Consider the following 19,220-nt stretch of genomic DNA (forward strand, 5'->3'; position numbering starts at 1 on the left):
TTTTTATTCAAATTAGAATTTCATTATTTTCGATATTTATTGTGAACATGATTAATATACTATTGGAATAATGGCCAAGTATTAGACTTGGAGTTAGGGGTGAGCATGATTCGGTTTGGTTTAGTAAATTCCAAAACCAAACCATATTTCAAGGAAAAATATAAAAACCAAACCACGTCAAATATTTATGTAAAATTTCGGTTCGGTTAACCGAACTTTAGCATCGGTTTTGGTTCGGTTTAGTTCGGTTTGATTAATATAGATTTAGATAAAAATTATATATAATTATACGTAATAATTAAAATTATGCATAATAATTTTTACTTATATGTGTGTATTAGTTTATATGTTTTATTTTCATATATGTATCTATACACACATATTATATTTTTATATAAATATTTCAATAAATAAATTTTATATTTATTTAAACATATATAAATCTTAATAAAAATAATATTATTGTAAACTTCGGTTTTTCGGTCGGTTCGGTTAACCATTAGTTGAAACCAAACCAAAACCAAAAACCATACTTTTTTATAATTTGAAACCAAATCAATCCATTTTAACCATTTTAACCAAACCAAAATTAATTTCGGGTTGGTTTGGATCGGATTAATGGTTTGGTTCGGTTTTTGCTCACCCCTACTTAGAGTAGTGGCCAAGTATAAGACTTGTAGTAGTGGCCAAATATAAGATATTTTCCTTTATTATTTTTTAACTTTACCTATATAAAGGCCTCAGACTTTAAGACTTTCTCTTCTATTGTTAGCCTCTATTTCTTTTATATCTTATTATTCTATTCAATCAATGGTTTCAGATTACTCCATTAATGTTATCATGGATTCATGGTATCAGAGCCAATTTTTCTCTCTTGCCATTAGTTTTTTTGGCGATTTTCTTTTAATTGTACAGATGTTGTTGGTGATTTATCTCGTCTTCTCTGCCCGTTTTTTTGGGATATTTCATTGTTATTAATTATGCTGACATTTATATGTAAGTTTAAAATTTTTAGAGGCTGTTTTTGAATGTCAAAGAACGACATTTTGGTCTTATTCCCACTGTCGTCATTCAATCGAATCAACGATCGTTTGGATGCGTAATTCATAGGAATCATTCGATCAATAAAATTTAGAAGCTATATTCTAACATTAAGTTTTTAATCAACAAAATTATAGGTTTATCTTAATTTCTTTTAGTTTGTTCTACATCAATTGGTATCAGAGGCAGTTTCTACTGCAAGCAATCATGCTGCCAAGGAGACAATGATATTTGGAGGATGTCTATGATGTAATCACATGAGGTAGATTGAGTAGTACATATATTAGATGGATCAACGGATGGAACGAATGATGGGCATATGACGGAACAGATGGCGTAATGTTGGCTAACCAAAACAAGTTAACCAACAGGTCAATAAAAGGCAGGTACCAAACTTCGAGAGGATTTGAAGCGTATGAAGAAGAAGAAGAAGGGGATGGTGATTTCTATGAGGAGGTTACATAGAGACGACAAGAGGATGGTAGAAGGTGTTAAGAGACTGAAATGCGCACTAAGATACCATAATATTATGGAAATCTCAAACCAGAGAAATTTTTGGATTGGCGGGCTAAATGGAGGCCCTTGAATTTAAGGGTGTACCAACTGATAGACATGTACCCTTAGTGGCGATTAGATTGCATGATAGAACAATAGCATGGTGGCAGTTGTTGCCCGATTTCGCAAGTACATGGATTCGTTCAATGGTAATAACACTATGAAGTTTGAGTTATCAATCCAATAAGGAAAGCACATTCTAATCATTAGATTTAATCTAACTCAGATTTGAATAGCAATTAAAAAGTTAGTTTTGGTAAAAAAAAGAAATCAACTAAATTAGCAATTAGTAAGAATTAAATCCACAAACTAGCTAAATATAAGATTTCAACCAAATGGGAAAAACAACTGGGCATATGACAAACACAAACACAGAAACACTAAACCGAAGTAATGATGAATAAGTGCAATTTTTTATTTAAATTTTATTTTATAATTAAGTTTATTCTATTTTTTTCTTAATAAATTGTGTTGAGATATTATAAAAATATATATATATTAATAATCCACTAAGTTTAATATATATTTATTCAATTTTTTATTTAAATTTTATTTTATAATTCAGTTTATTCTATTTTTTTCTTAATAAATTGTGTTGAGATATTATAAAAAAGTAAATTAAAGTACAATAAATAATTTATCATTTTCTCTTTTATTTGACGCTTACGCTTACGTTATCAATAATATAAAAGTAGAGACTTCTTGAACAAAATATATGTGAGTTAACTTGAATACTTTTCCGACGGATAATCATGAATAAATGGAAATTGAAAGATCTTATTCAATATTAATTATAAAAAAAAAAGATATTATTCAATATTTTAGAATATAAAAATTTGTCAATCAATTATAAAAAAATATTTTAATATTTTAATATTATATAACTAAAAAATTTATGTATTTTTTATAATTTAAATTTTTAGTATATATAAAAACTCTATCATAAAATATTTCTGAATTTGACATTGTTTATAATTATTTGATTGATGGTGAAAATATAAAAAAATTCAAATCATGAGACAAATTCTTCATGTACACACAAAGTATTGAATTAAGTTGTAGAAAATCATTATATGATACAGATAATGCATGCATATTATTCTTTCTCTTCCCCATAAAAACAATTTCTCTTCCTTTTTATATGGAAACCTTTTTTTAAGCAGTGTTTTCACCCTTTTAACCGGAAAACTATTGTATTCTTCACCTTGTACAGATACTATTCAATGTGTGAAAAATCAAGTACAACTTACCCCAAGGCGCGGATAGTTGGTAAAGCGCTCTTTTGGCTTAAATGAGAACGCGGGTTTAGAACGTATTCATGTATGCAGCCGTTTAAAATTTAGAATTAGATCTTTTTCCTTCTGTAAGAAACCTATCTGGATCGAGTGGGGATTAGTTTGTATGTGTAAGATTTAAAAATATCGTTTTACAGTTGAAATTCGTTCAGGACATCTTATAAAATTACCAAAAAAAAATACAAACTTCATAATGCATATAAAACAAGGCTATCAAATTTAAAGTCCGTTTAAATCAAATGAATTATTTTATCCAAAAAAAAAATCAAATGAATTACATAATTTTTTTAAAAAAAAATTAGACATAAATATATAATCATATTTGATTTATTTAATTTTTTTAATAATGCTGGTTTTTTTAATTTTTATAGAATTCATGACATTTATTTAAATAATAATTAAGTAAATTATTTATATACAAAATAAATGATAGATCGTTGAATTGATAAAATGATTTACATGTCCGAAGTACGAAGTCGCTCTTAAAAAAGTATTATCATGTCTTGAGAAACTTACTTGGAAGTATAAAATTGCGTGTCAAATAAGAAACAATTAGTGAAATATCCATTTTTTTTAATTCACTTGATTTGACTAAAATCAAAAAGCATTATAAAATTCAATTTGGATAAAATAATACACATATTTAATACTTGAGTTTACATCTGTAAATGACAACTATATAATTGTATTGCTAAACTGGTCATAATTATTAAGAGTAACCATTTATACACATAAAAGTTTAAGACTTATGGGCTGCTGTTTTGGCAAGGATCTTGCCTCTGGCGCACATGGTGACACTGCAGCTACCGAAAGCAATTCAAACGTTGGAATTATAAGTGGTTGCACTGGAGGATGTGGGCGTGGCTGTGGTGGAGGTGGTGGAAGATGTGGCGGTGGGGGAGGATGTGGCGGGGGCTGCGGTGGTGGTGGTGATTAATGTATCTGAACATGCATGTATGGAAAAAGTTTTAAATTATGTATGTGCATAGAAAAGAAATTCCTCAATTTTGGTTCTATTGATTCTAATTCAGAAATAAGGCTGTTTGTATATTTCATACTATTGGAATTATGAATGTACTGCGTTACATATTGAGATTTTTAGACAAATACTCCCAAATAGACAAAATATTCTCACTCGTACCTATTAACTAAAAGAATAATAATTTCACTATTTGACTCAAGTTTCTTTGCCAAAATACGACACTGTTCTCTTTGAGATCGAGGACGGCGTTTGGGGGTACAGCAGCGTTGAAGAAGCTCCCGACCATTTAAAAAATCCTCAGCTGTTCTCCTCCGTTAACGCTTCCTCCAAATACGACTTCGTCAAGGTTAAAGTCTGGCTAGGCGATCACGCCAATCATTACTATGTATTATCCCGATTCTCGCTCAGTAGCAGTGGTGAGCAAGATATGAGATTGATCAAAAAACTACCCTCCGACCAGTTGTTGCGGCAATGAGTAATTATGACCTTGCCGTTTTTGCACATATAAAAAAGACTAATCAAAATAAGAGTCTTTTTAGAAATGGATATATGTTTTGAATTGAAAGATTATAGGGAGTATGCAAACTGAACCTGTTGAGAAGAAGAACATTTAAAGAGCATTGAGTTTGAAAGATGCACGTCAGGTGTTCGATAGAATACCAAAGAGAAAATGTAGGATCTTGATATTTTCTGATAAACAAATATTCAGAGATGAGTATATTAGTGTTATGCAATCTGTTAAGATTTTAGTTTAGATATGTTTGGTTATCTTTATATAAAATATTCAAATAAAATTGTACAACTTTGATGCATTTTGTTCATTGCTCACTACCGCTACTGATTGTACATTACTCTATGTTCTGCAGAACTGACCGAGTCAAGGGAAGAAGATACCAAAGGTGGGCAATAGCATTACAGCAACTGGAAACACTTAATGCCTGCTTCAAGTAACTATATTGGTCTAAAAGATTGATTCTTATAGGAAAAAATTAGTATTATGTAGGATTGATTCTTGTGAATTGAACAGATTATATATTTTTCCAAATTATGAGTTGTTTATTTGGGTATCTTGAGTATATGCACATTAAGGCTGTGCATTTTGCATTGTACATAAATAATAATAGTTATATTTCTTAAAAAATTAATTTACTATTGTTTATTTCTATAATTATAAAATATTAAAATCATTACAAAATTAACAGTTTACTAATGGATTTTCATGGATTTACTTAAAAATAAATTTTTTATTTTTAAATCATAAAATGTTAAATTGAATTATTACTTAGTTTAACATTAGTTTATCAACAATAATATAAAAAATGTACTAAACTAGCTTCAACTTTAATACTTTTATTTTACAATAAAAATAAATTTACTATCAATTTACTAACGGTTTATTAAAAGATAAATTAATTTACTAACAATTTACTATCAGTAAACTAACTTATCAATTAAATCAAAAATATTCAAAATATATCAAAACAAATTGTATAGATAAAAATTAATAACACCAACAACTTATTAAATAAATTTACTAACGATTTACACCCCTAACCGGCAGTCAATGGATAACATTTATAAAAAAAATAAAAGTATTAAACTTATGGTAAATAATTAATTAATTCTATATGATGCATGAATTGTAGGTGGCACTACGTAAATAGTTGTGGAAATTTTAATCGACAGTATCGAACCAGACGTTCACTAACAATTTACTAATGGTCTACCATCAGTTACTTAAAAATCAAATTACTATTTTTTATTTTAAAATTATAAAATGTTAAAATGAATTATTACTTAATTTACTAAAATTATTGGTGTATCATCAGTAAACAATTGGTTAACCAACAAAAAAATTATTACAGATATATAAGTGGAAAAAAAATACATAAAAAATTAAGAGCATCATCAAAAAATAATTATACATTTACCAACGGTTAACTAAAGGTTTACTAATAGTATTACTAAAATTAAATTTATTGGTATAATATTAGTAAACCATTGGTAAACTAATAACAAAATCATTACAATCATAAATTAAAAATAAAATCACAAAACATAACGGGTTTGATTTTTCTATTTCAGGTGTAGACTCCATTTTTCTTCAAAAATTCAAATATTCTAACAGTTTACCTAACAGTTTACCTAAAAGTTTACCAATATTACTATTATTAAAATTCGGCAACTTTAAAAAGTAAAATAGATTTATAAATGGTAACCAAAGACTTACTAAATAGTTACTAAATGGTTACCAACAGATGACAAAAAAATAATAATAATCATTAGACAATTACTATAATTATTAGTATACTAAATAAAAGTTTATCAAATTATATATCGGAAGTTTACTATTAGATTACCAAATATTTACCTATAATTTATAATAAAGTAAAATATATACTAAAATATAGATTACTATTAGTTAACTAGTAATGTACTAAATAGATACTGAAATTATAAAACTAAACAAAAATAACAACCAATATTCATAAGTTTAGAAAACAATCGTATACAATAAAATAATACAAACAAACAACTAAAACTGAAAATCCATATAATAGACAATCACAAGTATTATTATTTTTTTTCATTTTTGCCTTTCGCGCTTCCACATTTGTCTTCTTAACTTCAACCTCTTCGTCACCCTCAATATTTTCAGCCATCTTCATGTTCATATTGATACAAAAAAATGCAATACGCTCCTGCTGTTGATCAGTAAAAATATATAAAATTAGTAACCCTTTAGTGAACTGTTAGAAACTATTTAGTTAAAAATAATAGATATAATTAAAATAAAGAGATACTTTTCCATGACTGCAATTGAAATAATTCAAAAAATCAAGTTGCATCGATTTTGAAGAAAAACGAGCACAAAGTACAAATAAAATGACAGACATATGAAGGAAAAAATATAAAATCTGGTAAACATAAAAACACCATTAGAAAAGAAACTCATATAATTCCCTCAAAAGTCAAACACTAAAGATCATAATTATAGTCTTTTAAACTCATTAATGTATGTATATACCTTAAAGATCATAATCACTCAAAAGTCTATACACGCCCAATTCCGCTGTTACAAGCGTCCTGTTGCAGTGAATTTAGGCAAACGGATCAATCACATATGTGGAACTGAAATTACGCTAATTAAATCAACTGAAAACTCTAAAACAAAGATTATACATTGTAGCTTTCCCAATCCTCCACCTTCATGGCCTAATTACAGTAATCAGTAATCAAAGTTACTGTGCATTATTAAAATTGATAAAATTCGATTAATGCTGTCAATTAAATCCAAAATTAGAAGATGTAATAGAATATTAAGACTTAGTCTCACTTGTTAGTAAATTCTAAGTTGATCCAAGTTGTCACATTCTACCAACTAAGACAAAAATTAGCAAGATCCTTACTTAATTCAATTCAAAAAAAAGTTATCCAGTGGACATTTTACTAAGACCGATCAATTAAACAAGAACTGATAATTTTAAGATGTTGTCATTACCTCTCAAAGAGCAGCAATGGCAGCCCTGAAAATTAAGGAGGCGGCGACAATGGACGGAAAGAGTAGCACTTTCAGAATCAACGGTGACGGCGGACAACACTGGAAGTGGCGAGAAGGAGGGATATTCTTTGTGGGGATTTTTAGACAAATACTAGGTTAGTGATGGGTAAAAAATTGGAGAAAAAAAGAATGATTCGTAAAAAAGGAAAACAAAAAGATAATGATCGTAAAAAAGAAAGAAGATGGGTCGCGTGGTAGTTGTGAGAATATTTAGGCATTTTGAGGTGTTGGGCCTAATTTCCTCTTACATATTTGTCTTCTGATTCCTTATTGAGTAAATTATACATACACGGCAAAAACAGATACTGATTTTAAAATTATGGTCTTTACTTTTTAGTTTCAGTCTGTGACGGAGCCAGAATTTCAATATAGAAAGGGCCAAATTACAATATGTAATATATGAAGTAGGCAATTTAAAAAATTAGAGAGGTTAAATTGTTGAAATTATTAAAATTAGTGCTAATGTTAACAATTTTAAAATTTTAGAGGGGTCATGACACTCCCATGTCTCCTCCTATCTCCGTCATTGGTTTTGATTCGCAAAAGTACGGTCGGATCTTTTCTTTCTCATTTTTAAGTTTTCTTTTTCATAAATATTGTATCATTATTTCTAAAGGTTCATACAGACAATTATGGCAGATTCCTTAGTATCTTGTGTTGTGGGAAATCTGGAAGTTCAGGAACAACAAAGTTTTCCAGAATAGCTCTTAGAATAAGGATGTGGTTATTTTTAATTGTTTTTCAAAGACAGTTTCTCTATTTAAAGTTTGTAATAGGTAGGGTGAGCATCGGTCGGTTCGGTTGGAATTTTTTCGGTTTTTCGGTTTGCAAAATTCTCAAACCGAACCGAACCGAACTTTTAGTTTGGAGGTGAAAAACCGAACCGAACCAAACCGAAAATTTCGGTACGGTTCGGTTCGGTTAAAACCGAATTTCACCATTTTTTATTTTTTTAAATTTTTTTATATTAAAATTAATTGAAATATTAAATAATTAGAGTATTATAAACTTTCATATATGTTTAAATAACAATTATTAACTCATATATCAACAATAATTAAGATATAAATACAAAAAACATATAAATATAAGTATATATGTATATTATTTTTAAAATATATATATATTTTATATTAACGTTCGGTTAATTCGGTTTTTTGGTCGGTTTGGTTTTCGAAACACCCAAACCAAACCGAACACGGAAAACCAAACTTTATCTAGAGTAGAAACCGAACCAAACCGTTTTCACCGAAAAACCGAACCAAACATCAAAGTTCGGTTTGGTTCAGTTCAGTTTTTCGGTTTGGTTCGGTTCTTGCTCACCCCTTGTAATAGGAGGTTCTCGTATTCGGGTTTGGATTTCTATAGAAATCTTTACTGTATTTTTTTCTAGAGCGTGATTTTTGTCTATTCTTCTAGCCGTAGCCTTTAGTCGCACCTTGTGTGTGTCACTTATATGTAAAAGCTAATAGTTTGGGTATTTGCCACTTTTTGTAGCCTTAATAAAAATATTATTCATAAAAAAATGGTATTATTATAGTCCTAATATGTGCTGTTCTTCTTCTATTTCTTTTTTTTTTTGACACGGTAATTTTGAAAATAGTTTACCTTATCATAGATATTTATAAAAAAAAAACCCCTTATTTTGTGGCTTTTGATTTTGTAAATCAAAGTAATAATCAGTTAGAATTCTAAATTGAGCGGAAAATATAAATAAATTTTAGAACAATAATTTTTTGGCTAAACTCATCTAGAGGCCCTTGTATTATATCATTTTCATTCAAAAAATCCTTGTACTGTTTTTTTGTTCTTTATGTCCCTGTACTTGGCAAAATTCAGATTTTCAGGTCCTTTTGAGGGACTGGAGGAACAAAAAAATTGTATGTAAAGGGACTGGAGAAAACTAAAAAAGGACCTGAAAATCAAAAATTATGTTAGTAGAGGGACCTGAAAAACAAAAAAAATAGTACAGAGGTTTTTTGAACAAATATGATATAGTACAAGGACCTCTAGATGGGTTTAGCCTAATTTTTTTCATCCATTTGATGGTTATACTATACATTTTGGAATTGGCATATTCATGCTATTGCTAGTGTTTGATTTAGCTGATGTTATTGTTAGACTGTATCAGTAGTTATAATAATTTAGCTGAAGTTATTGTTACAAAATCTGTCGCTAAATGTTTACTTTTAGCGACGGATTACAAAATCCATCGTTAAAAGTGAATTTTCATTAAAAAAAATTTATTAAAATAATATTTATTAATTAAAATAATATTAATTGTAAAATAATTTATTAAAAAAATAATGATTTATTAAAAAAATTATTATTGTTATTTATCAACAAAATTATTATTTAGAAGAAATAATTATTTATTAAAAAAATTATTATTTATTAAAAAATTATTATTTGAAAAAAATTATTATTTATTAAAAAATTATTATATTAGAATGCGGGAGTAAAGTATAAAAGTAATAATTTATTGTTTTTATATTAAATAATTATTAAAAAATAATTTATTAATTTTTTATTTAAAAATAATTAGTATGAAAATAATTATTTTATAATATGGGAGTAAAATGCAGGAGTAATGTTTTGTTACTTTCAGTTATTATTTAAATATAATATATATAGATGTATAGTAAGAATCTGACTTGGTTAAAATGGAGTCGCGCGCGGGGAACTACATGGTTAAAGAAGGATTGGGTGAGAGCAATGTTAAGGATGGGTGACCTATTGGAAAGTTGGAAAATTTGCAAAAATTGGGAGTAGGTGATAGTGTGTGGTGTATAGCGGGTGGGTGTGTGACGGTGAGTGACCTATTAAATAATATTTTATTTTACAATTTTAATGATTTTTTTTTAAATTAGTGACGGACGTAAATCCGTCGCTAATTTTTTTAAATCCGTTGCAAAATGTTTGAGATTCCGTCGCTATAAATTTAGCAACAAAAAATTTAGCGACATATGTTGTCCTTTATCCATTTAGCGACATAACAATCCGTCACTAAATAGCTGTTTTTTTAGTAGTGTTGGAAACCACTTAGAAATATTAAAAATCACTATTGAGAGTTTTAAGAAAACTCAATGTATGTCCATAAAACTTTCGAAGTGTTTTATGTAATTTGAAGAGTTTGATATAAAACATAAGGGTTTGAAAATGGATAGGTGTTTAGAGAGTTTAGGGAGAGAAAAGGCCTGAAATATCTAAAAAAACAATTAATTAAATTGGAAGGAGAAAGATAAAATTTTAGTTTAATGAAGTTGTATATTTATAGGGTATTAGAACAGACGATCAATTCCTATTTTAGATGATCGTCTAGACCTGCATTTTACGATCTCAACAGTCAGGCGCTAGATAAACCTCTTAGAAAAATCATATTAATTTTTTTTAGCTTAATCCAACTGTTCAACTGAGAGATATCATTATTTTACTAAAATTTGTCAGCTTCGGAAACCACTCTAATGTTATTCCGAGTAACACCCGAAAATGAATAAGAACAATATCGATTAATTCCTAATTTAAATACTCATAAAACCCTCCCATAAATTACTCATGTCACATTTATTTCCTTTCAATAGTTATACATAATTCGATTCTGGTCAGCAACCAAACTGTTACAAAAATTGTAATCACAATTCACCTCGATACCTCAATTGATGTATAGTATTTCGATTCCAACAAAATTTTCAATTCATACCACTTCAATCCATATATCGATTATATAAATTTAAAAGTTAATTACCACAAATATTACACGTGTTACTTCAGGGTTTTGACGAATCACACGTCACGCATCAAAAAATTATATCATGATGGTGCGAGGTATTACATGATCTACGCGCATTTAGTGATTGAGGCCACCTGAAGACAGTAACACACACATTAGAAGAACAGTGGAAGAAAACTACACGTGTTCACTCTAATGATCAACTTAGTATATGTAGGATTAAGAAAGATAAGAAGAATTATTAAATGTGTAGAAAGCGATTAAAAAGGAAAACTAGGATTTACGTTAAGAGAGGTAAAAATAAAGAGTTAAGGCTCCTCTTTCTTTCCTATGCCATTTACTGAGCCGTACAATTATGTTATCTTTCGAGAATGATGTCTCAAGTGCGCGTGGTGCAGTAGAAATATTCCACTGCGTCAGACGTTCTAATGTGTCAATTTTTTTATAGCCCTCTCGCTTCTTCCTATTATGTTAAACCGAATTATATCTTGGTCGATGCTTATGCCTTACATCAGGTAATACTTCTTGACTTCTTGTGTGTCTTGAGCGTTGGTTCTGCTGTGTTATGTCTCAGTCTTGTCTAAAAGATTGAGTAAATTATTTGTTGAGTATCATTGCTTAGTTTCATGGATGTTCTAAGTTGGACTTGCACCTAGACCGAATTAACCGACCAAACCAAGGAACTTTGGTCGGTTCAGATTTGTTAAAATGGTTAATTCGGTCAATTTCGTTTTCATCTAAAAAAATTGGTTATTCGGTTATCAGTTCAGTTTGAATTTTAAACTATCCAAATCAACCGAAAATGCTGAATTAACCAAAATTTTAACTTTTTTTTACTTTCTCATAATTTTGTTTGTTTTAACCGAACCGACCGAATTAACCGATCTATTCGGTCGGTTTGATTTTTGGTTAAAAACGGTTGATATAGTTTTGTCTATTCAGTCGAACGGTTAATTCGGTTAAGGAGGTGTCGTTTCGATTTCGACCGAACCGATCGAATGATCTGCCCTACTTGCACCTGATGCCTGATGTACCTGTCCTTTGAGCTTTTGTGTTTTGCAGTTATTTCTCATGTAACATATTATCAGCTAAATATTATATTAGATATATGATAAGTTCTTTTGGAATTTAATTATTTTAACATTATCGAACATAATATTATCTTCTGAAATACAAACAAAACTAGTGATATTAATTTGTCTATAAGAGAAAAAGGACTATATCATTAGAGGAATAATGAGGTGGGAAAAGAGATGCAAAGAGAGGGCGGTGTCGGTTGTGATAATAACACAAATTAAAATATTTATTTTTAAGAGTTATCAAATTTTAAATTAAAAACTTTAATCGAATTTTAACAAAATAAATTCAAGACAATTGACATAGTAATATTACAAATATATATATATATATATATATATATATATATATATATATTTGAACCACCTAAGGGTAGGGGTGTGCACGGTTCGGTTCGGTTCGGTGTGGAGTTGAACTTGCCAAAACCGAACCAAACCATTCCTAAATAACTAAAACCAAACCACCACATTCGGTCAACGGTTTTATCGGTTTGGAGCACCGAAATTTCGGTTTTAACCGTCCGATCCGGGTCATTAAACCGAATTTTCCACCAAATTTGAAATTTAAAAATTTAACATACAAAAATATAATTTTGTTTACAAAATTACAACCAAAGGTCCAGAGTTACAAATTTAAACCCTGAACTCAAAAATTCACAGCCTGCATTTAAAAGGCAGGGCAAACATTTGCTAAGTGTTTAGCTTTACAAAAAAATTACAAGTATAAGGCTTAACAAAAAATTAACCCAAAAAATAGTAAGGTATGTAAACCTTTTACAAAAAATCAGCTACAAAAATAAGCCTTTATACAGCTGCTTCAAAAATCTGCCTCTACATAAAGCTGCTTCAAAAAAATCTTTACAAGTCAAACCTGCAAAACAGATTAAACAAGAAAATTAGACACTGCAATTCAGAAATTGTAATTACATATACATTTGTGTTAAAAAATAACAAAATGGGCTCAGACTTCAAATGTTTCAAGTCAAAATAGTTCAACACTCTTAAAAGGTAACAATGTATGTCACACAGTTAATGATCAAACTAATTTCAGACTTTAACTGGAAGCTTTCATCATAGCCTAATGTTTAATGATAAATTAGCACAAGACATAAGAGACATCAAAATAAGAACTACAAAATGTCAAATGCTTCAAAGGCTCAGATTATATATATGTCAAGCACAAACACAAAGACCATAAAATGGTGGCACAAGTTAAGTGCCTCATCATATATAGTCATCTGTATCCACACTTGGATGGTGGAAGCATCATCATGGCCATTATTAAGCATAAAGACAGAAATCAAATCAAAGCCAGCAATATATTGAACATGTGAACAATATCTCTTAAATGTCTATGCTAACTTATCATTATCATATATTTCAAATGGGACAGAAAGGCAACTAGGTCAAATAAGTCCATCAAATAAGCAAACAAGGGCTTCCAGCAAGTCATAAAAAGCAAGCAAGGATCAAGTAAATCAAGCAAAGACAAAGACAAACTATAGGATTAGCTTCATTAGTGTTAGCATTGGCAGGTTCTTGTAAACCTGCAAAGAAATGAAAGTAAAGAGTTAGTAGAAAGTAAATAATCAAAGTATAAAGTAAATAAAATAAAACAGAAGAAGGACAAAAGATTACCTTCTTCAAATTGTTCCAACTCATCCAAAGACTCCTCAACAGAAACAGGTTGAGTTGGATCTTTTAGCCAATCCTGAGTGCAGATAAGGGCTTCCACAAGTGCAGGAGTCAAACTACTCCTAAAATCATCAAGCACTCTTCCACCCGTGCTAAATGCTGACTCAGAAGCAACAGTGGAGACTGGTACAGCAAGAACATCACGAGCCATTCTAGAGAGGATAGGAAACCTCTCTGAGTTTAGCTTCCACCATCTGAGAATGTCAAAATTCTCTTCATTTCCAACTACTCCCTCACTTAGGTAGATATCCAACTCAGTTTTCTTTGTTCCTCCCACTCCACCAGTCTCCATCATTTGCTGTAGGTACCTCTCTTTCAACACAGAATTTGCTTGGGACAAATGGCCAACAGATTCAGATGGCACACTAGTCTGGCCACCACCAGACTTTTCTTTCTTATATTGGCATTCATAATCATTGAATAGTTCATGCAAATCATCCATCAGAAAAGAGTACAGAAACTTCCCTTCATGAGCACCATACATGTGAGTCAAGGTATACTCCAAATACACAACTCTATCCCTAGGATCTAAGATATTTGCAAAGAATATCAATTTGTTCATTACAGATGGATCACCCCAGTATTTATCAAATTTTTGTTTCATTTTAGTGCCCATAGACCTCAATCCTACATCAGTAGACCCCATCCAGTCTTGCAAGATTGTACACAAATCAGAAATTTCATTTAAGTGATTGTTAGAAGTGACATAGAGAGAGCCAGAGATTCTCAATGTCATCTTATAAAAACACTCTAACATACCACATAGCTCCCTAACACTTTCCCAATCACTAGAACTAGGAACATTCTCACCCAAATCATTCTTAAAGCTAGACTCTGTTTCCTCATACTCCTCAAAAACTCTCTGATACATACAAGCAGTATTCAACATGAGATAAGTTGAATTCCATCTAGTAGGGACATCTAAGCACAAAGAACGTTTACAATCAATCTCAATTGACTTCTTACATGCATTAAACTTACTTAACCTTAGAGGTGAGTTTTTTATGTACCTAACAGCCCCTCTAACCTTTTCAAAAGAAGCCCCAGACTCTTTTAAACCATCAGACACAACAAGGTTAAGGATATGAGCAATGCATCTCATATGGGCATATTTACATCTAGCAGGAGTAGTACCCCAACTCAACATTTTTTTCATGAAAAAACTCATGGCAGCAGTGTTGTTTTCAGCATTATCAAGAGTCACAGTAAAGATATTCTTAAGACCCCACTCATTCAAACATGACTCTAAAGTTTTTGACAAGTATTCACCCTTATGTCTTGAACAAGGAACAAAAGAAATTATTTTTTTATGGAGCTTCCAGTCATTGTCTATGAAATGGGCAGTGATACACATATAGTTAATTCTTTGATTAGAAGTCCATGCATCACTAGTTAGACTCACTCTTTGAGTATTTGTTTTCATAAACTGTTTCAATTTTAGCTTCTCTTGTACAAACATGGCAAAACAATCTCTATTTACAGTCCATCTAGATGGCATTTTAAACTTAGGACAAGCTATACTCATCAACCTTTTAAAGCCCTGTTTCTCAACAAATTTCAGAGGCAATTCATCAACAACAATCATGTAAGACACAGCTTTCCTAATAGCTTCCTGATCAAACTTCCAATTAGCAACATTACACATAGCAGGACCACTATTTGGGACTAGACCCACATTCACAACAGGCTGCAAGGACAACAATGCTTGCCTAGTTTCTAAAGTGTGTGGGTGTTTAGTGCATCTAAGCAAGTGACCTCTCAAAGTGGATGTGCCATTTTTCTTAGCATGACAATTGTATATACGGGCACAGTAGGAACACTTAGCTTGTATGATTACCCCGTCAGCATCTTTAATAGCATTGAAATGGTCCCATACCACTGATCTTTGGTGGACTTCCTTTCGCTTTCTAGTATTTGCTTCCACTGGCTTAGGGTCTGTGTTTGTATTTGCTTCCACAGGAAGTTGGTCATCTGGGGCAATTCCTTGGACAACAGGAAGTTGACCAGCAATGGCTTCTTCTTGCCCATTTCTAGGGTCAGGGATAGGGACAGGGTCAGGGTCCATCTACATCATTACATCAACAGAAAAGAAAGGATTAGTTAGCTCAGTTAACAACACAAAATTAACAAAAAAAAATAATTTCAGATGGCAATAGAAACATTACCTTTCTATTAAAGTTTCAGAGCTTCCACCAAATCCTTTAGCCCATAGATATTCCATGAAACAAACAAACAGAAACCCATAAAATTAGGTTTTCAAAGCACAAATCAAACAAACAAAAACCCAGAAAATTAGAGTTCGAAACAGAGATCGATTTTACCTATCACAGAAACACTCACAAAGCTTCCACCAAAGCCTTCAGCCCATACATGATACATGTTTCATGAAACAAACAAACAAAAACCCAGAAAATTAGGGATTGAAACAAACAGAAAGCCAAAAAAGCCACATATATTTCAGTAACAGAGATGAGTTTTACCTTAAAATCGAGTCTTGTAATATAAACTAACTGAATCTGCAAGAATATACACAAAATCAAAAGAGAAGAGTTAGTTTTATGAAAAAAAAAACAATCCAGATAAAGAAAAACAAATAAAAACTTCTATTACCTTAAGATTCGTGTATTTTTTCACGAAACACCATGATCTACCATCAAAAACTTAGCATGTAGAAGATAAATAAGGCTTCATCTCACTGGAAGTGAGTAAGAGAGGAGGTTAAACTACGAATTGATGGCAGACAACCATGGAGGAAAGATTCTATTAGAGAAAAAACGAGTGAAAATGAAATGAGGGGAGCGTTTCAGATAGGATTTCTAGAGAGAGGTGGGAGCGTTTCAGATAGGGTTTTTAGAGAGAGGGTAAGAGGCGCTGAGAAATGAAAGGAGAGGAGTCTGAATTAGGGTTAATGGGGGGATAAAATTACTTATATAGTCTAGGTTAAAAATAAGTAAAACGACGTCGTTTTTCATTCGGTTTTTCGGTTCGGTTCGGTCACCGAAGGCAAAAACCAAACCAACTCCGCAAACCGTTATATTTTTATATCTCAAACCAAACCACTCCAAATACTCCATATTAACCGCTCCAGTATTAATTTCGGTTCGGTTTGACCCGGTTTTTCGGTTCGACCCGGTTTTTGCTCACCCCTACCTAAGGGTTGATGGTGTCATTATACCATAATAAAGAATGAAATAGTTATTAAGCGGTTCCCTGACGTCCCTGCTTCAGTCCCCGCTGTTCCCACCATCTGCTTCAATCCCTACCGTTCCCCGCCATCCCCGATGCCGTTCCCGCCGTCCACTACTCTGGTAACCGCTGTCCACTATCCCTGCATCCGGTAATAAACAGTCCCTGTTTTTGTTGATTAAAATTTTACATAGAAATTAATAGGTTAATTATTGGTTCGTTTCTTAGTTTTTGTTAATTAGAGTTTTATTAGGTACGAATTTTCTTAGTTTAATTAGGGTAATTTAATATATCACTTGTATATTATTCAACTGAAGTCAATAAAATTTGAGAAGAAAGTGAGAGTCAGTTTCTTAGCATTTCTCCTTTTGGTGATGGCGACCAAATCCTTTGTTAACACGGTATTATCAATGCCTCATGGCTGTTTTTTCTCTGTTCTAGTGGTTGATTTATATTAGTTTAGTAACTTAATTTTGCTTAAACTAACGCTTACTTAATTAACCGCTTTCATGTTTCAAGAATTTACAAATTTCAAAGTATGTTTGTGGTCGATTTGTTGGTCTTGTTTTTTTTGTTGAATTATGTCGTTTGTAGAGTAGATAATTCCGCCATTGTTGTTCCCTTTTCATATTATTAATCAATTTTAACGCTAATCCTCTTCTTCCAACCCAATCATCAACACCGCTCAAAAATTTGAAAAATCAGTGTCATTCCATAAATAGTGATCAGTGTCATTCCAAATTTGAGAAAATGACTTCTAACTCTGAAAAAAATAACTTTAATTTATGAGTGTGTGTTTTTTAATATTTATGATTGATTACCCATAAAAAACACAAACAAAAGTTAAAGTAATCTTAGCTTGATGGTTTTTAATTACTGTCAATAAATCTGTTGTTTCTTCAACAATTGCAAATGATTTTAGTTATCAACAAGGAGAGTTAAAAGGAATGATAGATGTCAGAACTATAAAAATGCGATTGAAGACAATATTCAATATATCTTCATATCACTTCCCCTTTATGGGTGTATATAAATCAGTCTAAATATTTAAAAATAATATTAATTTATAAAATACAATGTCTAATATTTTCTTTGTTTGTGTTTTTTTTTTGACATATATTTCTAAACGAGAGGCCTCCCAAACACTTTTTACTCTCCATCGTCAATTGGCGGAACTCCTCTACCATCTGCTATGCGTACCACAAAAATCAAGTAGATAATTCGGGAATACTGCTCCAGTATCAGGTACAAACTTTTGTTCTGCCAATGGATTACAGGTAAGTATTCTTTTTAATATTATATTTTATTTTTCGTGCTACCGTTCGTTTAGCAAATTATTCAAGTTTGGAATAATTTAATTTGTTAAACGAATGTGTATTTGGATGGCTCTTATAATAGCCACAAAGTCCACATTGTTTTATTTATTTCAAAGAATGACTCATTTTCTTCATGAGATGGTCATTCTTCTTTCTATTTATATATTGTTATCTCTGGCAAAAAAAAAAAAAAAAAAAAAAAAAAAGAATGAAATAGTTAGAAGTAGCATTCTTAAATAGTTCAAGAGGGTAATTAATACAAAATTGAACCACAACAGGGTGACAACAGCTTGATCGATCTCTTGCTTTTCACCTAACATTTTCCAATAACACAGCAAGCAGTTTTCGCTTTGGCGTTAGGGTATAGAGAGAATTTGATCTCATCTTTGAAAAACAAATTAATGCCTAATAATTTTTTCGACTTTTTTTTTATATTTTAAATTTTCAATGTCGTCAATTTTGTCTCATTTTTTTCAATTTTTCATTTTAATTGTAATCATTTTTTAGAATTTGAGTTTTTTCACTTTAAATAATGTCCTTATATTTGATACTTAGTAATTAAACAAAACCTTAATATTTTAAAAAGTAAAAATTGAGAAACTTTTTTTGTAAATAGAACAACTCTAATTTAAAATATGGCTACAGTTGAAACTGGAAATTGTAATATGAAATAAAAAAGGTGTTTGGTTCAGTTTTTCGGAAGGATTTTAATTTTTACTTTTCAAAAATTTTCATTAAAACGTTTAGTGAGATTTTTTTAAAGTTTTTTGGAGTTCTTTAAA

General features: G+C 30.5%; 1 protein-coding gene and 1 long non-coding RNA gene across 3 annotated transcripts; both read right to left on the reverse strand.

The window, feature by feature from the left end:
* Nucleotides 1–6,447: 6,447 nt before the first annotated feature.
* Nucleotides 6,448–7,662, reverse strand: LOC130015474 (uncharacterized). Of its 2 annotated transcripts, none has more exons than XR_008790699.1 (3): nucleotides 7,376–7,662; nucleotides 6,902–6,960; nucleotides 6,448–6,578 (listed from the first exon to the last, which is right to left on the reverse strand). It is a non-coding gene; the product is annotated as an uncharacterized LOC130015474 (long non-coding RNA). The 2 variants fall into 2 exon arrangements; XR_008790700.1 differs by lacking the exon at nucleotides 7,376–7,662 and adding an exon at nucleotides 7,057–7,109.
* Nucleotides 7,663–12,864: 5,202 nt separating this feature from the next.
* LOC126687610 (zinc finger BED domain-containing protein RICESLEEPER 2-like) lies at nucleotides 12,865–16,312 on the reverse strand. The gene is made up of 4 exons (XM_050382169.2): nucleotides 16,258–16,312; nucleotides 16,102–16,135; nucleotides 13,880–16,001; nucleotides 12,865–13,788 (listed from the first exon to the last, which is right to left on the reverse strand). The coding sequence occupies exons 3-4, from the start codon at nucleotides 15,999–16,001 to the stop codon at nucleotides 13,691–13,693; spliced, it is 2,220 nt and encodes a 739-aa protein (XP_050238126.1). The 5' UTR covers nucleotides 16,102–16,135; nucleotides 16,258–16,312; the 3' UTR covers nucleotides 12,865–13,690.
* Between the last annotated feature and the right edge of the window lie 2,908 nt (nucleotides 16,313–19,220).

The sequence above is a fragment of the Mercurialis annua genome, linkage group LG1-X (genome assembly GCF_937616625.2).
Source record: "Mercurialis annua linkage group LG1-X, ddMerAnnu1.2, whole genome shotgun sequence".
Classification (NCBI taxonomy): Eukaryota; Viridiplantae; Streptophyta; class Magnoliopsida; order Malpighiales; family Euphorbiaceae; genus Mercurialis; species Mercurialis annua.